The sequence below is a fragment of the Zerene cesonia genome, chromosome 6, assembly GCF_012273895.1.
Source record: "Zerene cesonia ecotype Mississippi chromosome 6, Zerene_cesonia_1.1, whole genome shotgun sequence".
Lineage (NCBI taxonomy): Eukaryota > Metazoa > Arthropoda > Insecta > Lepidoptera > Pieridae > Zerene > Zerene cesonia.
In genome coordinates, this window is record NC_052107.1 from 4,150,506 (window position 1) to 4,158,301 (window position 7,796).

At 33.1% G+C, this 7,796-nt stretch overlaps 1 protein-coding gene across 1 annotated transcript; it reads left to right on the forward strand.

Annotated features, from left to right (window-relative positions):
- The first annotated feature begins 1,543 nt into the window (after nucleotides 1-1,543).
- On the forward strand, nucleotides 1,544-7,475 carry LOC119840550 (membrane alanyl aminopeptidase-like). Its single transcript, XM_038367235.1, has 13 exons — nucleotides 1,544-2,058; nucleotides 3,047-3,202; nucleotides 3,318-3,638; nucleotides 3,767-3,950; nucleotides 4,155-4,396; nucleotides 4,478-4,667; nucleotides 4,766-4,955; nucleotides 5,281-5,381; nucleotides 5,749-5,928; nucleotides 6,093-6,274; nucleotides 6,442-6,756; nucleotides 6,838-6,907; nucleotides 7,146-7,475. The coding sequence occupies exons 1-13, from the start codon at nucleotides 1,544-1,546 to the stop codon at nucleotides 7,473-7,475; spliced, it is 2,976 nt and encodes a 991-aa protein (XP_038223163.1).
- Nucleotides 7,476-7,796: the final 321 nt, after the last annotated feature.

The following is a 7,796-nucleotide window of genomic DNA, read 5'->3' on the forward strand; positions in this document are numbered from 1 at the left end:
CATTAATCCAAAAAGAATATATTATATTCCGATCTAAAATAAACAAACCATGCATTATCACAGAAGTAGATACATTTTTATTAATGCAACAAATTTGGTTAAAAAGCAAGGTAACATTTCATTAAAATTCAATACACGTTTACCGTATCTCTGTAGTTATAACAGAATTACACGGTAACAATATAGACATTAGAAAACGTTATAAGTTGTATTACTGAGTCTATGTCAGTATGGAGGAAGGATAATTTTTGGACCGTAATCGAAGGTCGAGGGTATTTTTATATAGCTATGTTGAATGCATTTACATTACATACATACATTATATACAAAAGCGTACAAACAGTATTTATTTACGAAAAAAGGTTTATTGCAATACGAATGTCACACATTGTATATAACCAAACACAAGTGCCCTACCAAGTACAAAATATTACCTCTATCACAATGTTATCTTAAGCACAAGCCAAATTTTATATCACAATTAATGCCTCCTAATCATTATCATGTATATAATATAATGATATATTGATCGAATTTATAATCCTATCAGTTTTTTGACCTTCAAAAGTGTATCTTGAAGCAATTATACGACTAGGATAAGATAACATTATCGGTATATCGAATGACGATAATAAAGTATTTAGCCTAAATCCTTTATTTTCATGGCAAACCAGCGCTAAAATGGTAAGTACGTTTTATTTTGCAAGAATATTTGAAACGAAAAATGCATTAGGTTTCTCAGTTCTATTCTTATTATGGTAAACAGATTAAAAGTTCCTTAGAACCGTCTTAATGAAATATTTCGTATGATCTATCTTAACGTTCTCAATATTTGTTGAAGTGAGTATATTTGTTACTCTTAAAGGAAACCGTTTCATATTGGACCATATTAAAAATAAAAATCATAATTATATGTGTAATCTGTGACAACTAACTGTATGTAATATTATGTTTTAATTTTTTTCAAAAAAGAATAAAGAAAGGCAATAACGATAAGTCAATGCTCATAATTTACAAAAAAAGTGAATGATGTATGCTTAATGTTTGTATCCTGTGGGACCAAGAGTATTAGATTTTAAAATATAGGGATTTAAGAATCTTGCGAACAATGAACACTTGTATCTGATGAATCAAACTTTTTATAACGGTATGCGTGTGATCAACTAGGTGTTTTTATAAAACTAAAATCTTACAATAGTAGTAGTAGTTAACTACCTAACAAAAAGTTATATAAATCAACAAAGAATTAAAATGTGTGAAATACTCAACCGTGTTTAATGATGATAGGTTTCAGTCCCCGAATTTTTTTATAATCCTACTAATATTATAAATGCGAAAGTTTGTAAGGATGTTTGTGTGTGTTTGTTGCTCTTTCACGCAAAAAGCACTAAACTGATTGCAATGAAAGTCGGTACGTAGACAGCTGGATAACTGAAATAACATATAGGCAACTTTTTATCCCGATATTCCTACGGGATACGGACTTACGCGGGTGAAACCGCGGGGCGCAGCTAGTTAATATATATAAATAATTGTGTTGCAGATGGTTCGCTGGTTTGCATTCATTTTGGGGGTGGCTCTTATTAAGGGCCTGGTTGCCCTTAGCCCAGTCCCAATACCCGAAGATGAATGGGCAGAGTTTGCGGCGATGTTGAGCGATCCTCAATACCGCCTTCCCACATCTTCCAGGCCACAACGTTACGAAGTAACCCTTACACCTTACTTTGAAACCGTACCTTCTAACAATATTCAACCATTCACCTTCGAAGGAAATGTTGTTATTTATACAACAATGACCGAATCGACAAATGAAATTGTTTTGCATTGCAATGATCTAACTATCCATCAGCTAACGTTAGAATTGAACGGAGTAGCTGTTCCTTTAGCGACAAATACTTTCACTTGTGAAATGCCCTATAGCTTTTTGAGGATTCGTGCTAATTCTGCATTGCAAACTGGTCGTCAATATGTCATAAGATCATCCTTTACTGGCAGATTACAAGAGAATATGCGTGGTTTCTATAGAAGTTGGTATGTCGACCGTTCGGGTAACAGAAGGTGAGTTTTATATTTTATTGAAGTGTTTATTTTTACCAAAAAATTCACGTATATGGATGAAATCGATGGACATACTCCTTTTTTGATTAAATAGTAAATTTTAGAGATTGCGAAAAAATCAATGATAATATTGATATTTTAATTCATCATGGAATTCTTAAGTAAATTATTAATAGCTACGTAGTAGAGACATAATAAACCTTCATCGAAAAAAATAGCCACTATAATTGTTTCCGCAAGCTTTGATAAGCTCAAGTCTTTTTTGTAAGTGCCTTAAAACCGAAACCTTTCGCTGTCAAGTACAAACACTAAACTTTTTTGTTTATCCAAAAACGAAATGAATCGCCAAGCGTATAACTCCAGAACGGCTTGACCAATTCAGAAAATTTTTAACCTTTAATTACGGCGCAAGTTAGATTCTCATGAAAAATCATAATAGATATAATGTAATAGATACATAATAACATATAACACAATAGATACAATATTAGAGTCATTAATATGATTTAAAATACAATAAGAATTCGTCTAACGTCTAGAATTGTATTATGAATGCAACAAATCTAACCTTAATGGCAAAAAGTGTACTTGTAAGTGTAAGTGTACGTGTTAAACTTAAGTCAAATGAACAGTATATTTATTTTATATATATTTTTTATGATTTTTATATCTGTTCTATATGTTATATATCTATTCTTTATGGTTACATTCGTATCCTATACATACTATTATAATTATTATATTGATGTGTATATCACGTGTAATACAATATATGTTTAATAGTTTCTCTAAACGTGACAATGTCTAGGCGCTACTGAAAACCAGCGCCGTGTGAGCATTACTGCAGCACGGATTGAGCTGAGTTGGCTTTCCTTTTTCAAGGACCGAGTAAATGTTTTTCTCTTTTTTGTATTATTTTTATTTTTGTTTTGTCCTTGAAATAAATTTATTTTCTTTCTTCTTTCCAATGTTTGTATTTTTTTGTTAGATGGATGGGAACCACACAATTCCAGCCAGGTCATGCTCGACAAGCATTTCCGTGTTACGACGAGCCTAGCTTCAAAGCCCTCTTTGACATTACGATAATCAGGGAGCAGGGTTTTAGCCCGACCATATCTAATATGCCTATCAAAACTAGTACAGTGTAAGTGGCTTACGAACTATTTAATATCTGAATATTTTTTTAAGAGAAATTATAAATTTTTATAACAATTTTCCTGAGTTAATTTAAAACTGTTATTAAACTTTATTTATTGCAGAATCGCAAGTAACAATAGAGTTTCCGAAACATTCCACACTACCCCGCTAACATCAACCTATTTGCTCGCTTTCATTGTTTCTCACTATGAGGTCGTAGCGACAAACAATGATACTGTAAGACCCTTTCACATCTATGCTCGAAACAACGTTGGTACTACCGGACAGTGGTCTCTGGATATCGGTATCAAGCTTTTAGATGCCATGGAAGAATATACCCAATACCCATACTACGAAATGGCTGACTATTTAGACATGAAACAGGCGGCTATTCCTGATTTCTCTGCCGGTGCAATGGAAAACTGGGGATTGCTTACTTACAGGTAGTCTTAGGCTTATTTTAGTACGCGATCTAATTCAATAGATATTGATTCACCATTATTCTACATGATTTATCTTTGTGTTAGTACTGTAGAATACGCTTTATTTAAAAATTAAATTAATATTTTAGGGAAGCGAACATCCTCTATGATGAGCAGAATTCTAACCACTTTTACAAACAGCGAATTGCAAACATTGTATCCCATGAAGTAGCTCACATGTGGTTCGGTAATTTGGTCACCTGTGCTTGGTGGGATAATTTGTGGCTCAACGAGGGATTTGCTAGATTCTATCAATATTATCTCACTCAAATGGTAAGTTTACCTTGAAACATAAAAAATATACAGTTTTCTTTTTGTTTAACTTAGAGGTTCTTTTTTGAATTGTAGCTCAATGTTCATGTGCATAAAACAAAAAAAAAACAAAAGTCTAAAAACTCTTGTTTTGCCTGCACTTTCACTATAAGAAAAATGTTGTTGCATTGCGTGAGTATTTATTAAGTATATTTTATTTCATAGGTGGCTCCGGAATTGGATTACAATACAAGATTTATTGTAGAACAACTTCACGTAGCATTGCTGGCTGATTCGGTCGATTCCGCACATGCTCTCACAAATCCTGATGTCAGTGATCCAACCAGTGTCAGTGCTCACTTTTCCACCATCACATACGCCAGAGGCGCTGCAATTTTGCGAATGACTCAATATTTAATGGGTGAAGACACATACCTTAAAGGTCTTCGTAGCTATTTGAAGGAAAGGTAAATAAATTGTTTTATGACATCTGTCGGTGTACGTTTGTTTCTTTTGAGTTAATTTTAATGTTTGGTATATTTTAATAGGCAGTTTGATGTAGCGGAGCCTCATCATCTTTTCCGAGCTTTGGACGCGGCTGCCGCTTCGGATGGTGCCCTCTCGTCTTACGGCGGCATCACAATTGATTCCTACTTTAGATCCTGGTCTGAAAAAGCTGGTCATCCACTCCTTACTGTTAATGTTGACCAGGCAACAGGTCGTGTTACAGTAACACAGGTAAATTTAAATATGTATTTTTGTTATAGAAACATGTTAATTAAATGAGATTTAAAGTTCATAAACGTCATATACTTTATTTACGCTACGTATTATAGGCCCGATGGGAGAGAGATACTGGTGTATCTCAATTTACCGGTACATGGGAGATTCCCATCACCTGGACGCGGGCTGGGTCACCAGATTTCAATAACCTCAAACCAAATTTCGTGATGACAGCACAAGCTATATCATTCGACACTGGTGCCAGAACACCACAATGGGTCATTTTTAACAAGCAACAATCAGGTAATGTCGTTTAAACTTTTATTTTTTAACTAAGTAGTAATAATGTTTATATAATATTATTTAAATAAACATGTTGTTGACGGACCTACCTGGTTTACTATAAAGCCAAAAAAAACAGTCACAACGATAACCTCCTCTTGTTTTGAAGGTGGTAGAAAATAAAAATAAAAAGTCTACTTTCATAATTTAATCAGGCAGGCCAAAGGCATGTTAATAAAATTTTTGTTTATGATAATTGCATATGCATAAGTTGAAATTAAAAGCACAAAAGCCAAGATCTGGTATTGATAGATACAGTTTATATAATACGACATATTTATTTCAGGCTTCTATAGAATAAATTATGATCGCAATAACTGGGTTTTATTGACCAGAGCTTTAAGAAGTAACGGAAGAACAACGATTCACGAGTACAATAGGGCCCAGGTTAGTTATTTAAAACTTTTAACTTAAAATATAATTTCTATATTAGTCTTTAAGTATTCATAACTTTACCTGAAAATCATACATAGCTTAATTTAGATAAAGCAACAATGTGATTGTTTGTTATTCCTGAATATACAATTACCTTAAGCTAGATATATAAGTATAAATGTATGACATCATGCAATTTATTTTAAACGATTCTTGAGCGAGTAAATTTTTTCATCTATTAGTTGATTGATTGATTAACAGCTAATTTGTTGTTTTTAAAAATAAAAAAATTGTATATAACCTAATATAATTTTTTTTTATTTTAAAAAAGTTTGTATATCAAGTCTATGGACTTTAACATTTGTTCTGTTTCCCTCAGATTGTTGATGATTTGTTCAACTTCGCACGAGCTGGATTGATGACGTATGATAGAATTTTCAACATACTTTCATTCTTGGAATTCGAAGATCAATACTCACCATGGATTGCCGCCATCACTGGCTACAACTTTGCATTGAGACGTTTAGCTCACGATTCCGCTAATTTAGCTAGATTGAGGGTAACTGATATTTATTACATATATTATAATATATTTAAAATATATTTGACATATATACGTTCTTGAAAATACCATTTAAAACAAACGTAAACATTTCGATAAGAATAGTCAATGAGAACGTATAACATGTTCATTTCTGTTTTACTAATATTGTTTATTTCCAGAATCAAATCTTAAACTCCAGCAAGGCCATCGTGGCTAGACTTGGCTATGAGGAAAGGCCAGGCGAATCATTTATGGATGGAATACTGAGAATGTACTTAATGACATTCCTGTGCGATGTTGGGGATGCACAGTGTGCGACGGTCGCTAGAACTTACTTCCAACGTTGGAAAGAAGGACAGCAGTTAGTTTTTGTATCAATTCTTCTATTTCTTCTTAAATATGTACCTTTTGAATATATACATAGAGGCCTTGCTCTTTTTCTCAAACATATCCCTTGCAATTTGCCAATAGCTTTCAAATTACTGTCTTATTGCCTACAAAATTTAAGCTACAAATAATACATTCCAGCGTGCCAGCAAATATGCGTCCATGGGTATACTGCAGTGGTCTCAGACAAGGAAATGCTGACGACTTCAACTATTTCTGGAATAGATATTTAAATGAGCAATTGGCCAACGAGGTAGTAGTGCTGCTCCAAGCGGCTGGTTGCACAACCGATACAGGAAGTCTTGAAGCGTTCCTTAATGCGATCGTTGATGGACAACAGACTGTTAGGCCTCAGGATCATTCAACAGCTCTGAATTCAGCCACCACTGGTAATGAAGAGAATACAATGAAAATGTTCGACTGGTTGAAGAGAAACCTCAATCAAGTTATTGCTGGGTGAGCTTTTCTATTTCCAATAATTACAACTTGATGTTTGCATCATAATAATGATAATTTATACTATTTTAAAATTTATAGGCTTGGCAGTGCAGCGACACCTGTTAGTAATATTGGATCCAGATTATTAAACGAGGCGCAAATTGCAGAGGTATACTTCTTTAATCTTATTTTTTTTTAATAAGATGTTACAAATATTGAATAAAGTTTTACATTAAAAGATATTTACAAGCAGTCCCTTCTATTTTACAATCCAATATGATTTGTAGGCGAAATTTCCTCAATATATTCGCGTTTATAATTTCCTGTTATTATCTTATATTCTATTCCTATGAAATGGTGAATTGTCCCCGCAATTTTTTTACGCTAACTGAATTACTTTTTTACAGTTCCAAAGTTGGCTTGATCAGAACCGCGTTGTATTAGGTACTGCCTATAACACAGGCATCAATGCAATCAGCACAAGCCGCAATAACTTACAGTGGTCCAGCCGGAGATTGTCTGAATTCGTCACTTTCTTCAACAACGGATATGTTGAGGAAACTTTAGATTTTGAAGAAAACGAGGATAATGACGATAACGAATCCGGTGGAGGCGATAATGAATCCGACGGTGGCGATAGTGTCGATGAAGACCAAGATCAAGGAAGTTCAGCTAATATTGCAGTACTGAGCGTGGTTACGCTTCTGATTACTGTATCTATTAATTTTATGGCATAATTTAATGTTAATGTAATAAATATTGTTGCTGTTATATAAATTATTATTAAATTTTTACATTTTAGATGTGAGTTTTTCTTCTGTCTCTGGTACATTGTGCAAAAAAGTATACACTGAATATTTAATTAGTTTAATTATTGTAAGAGGAATAAAGTATTATCTTATCTGTGGATGTAGTTATAATTTTATTAAATAACTTTGGCCCATGCTTTAAAATGTCTTGAAAGTTAACTATAAGGGCGAAATCTCTATAATGTCTTTTGCTTCGAACACTTTAATTAATAATTATTTATTAATAAAGACAATATTATACTTAATATA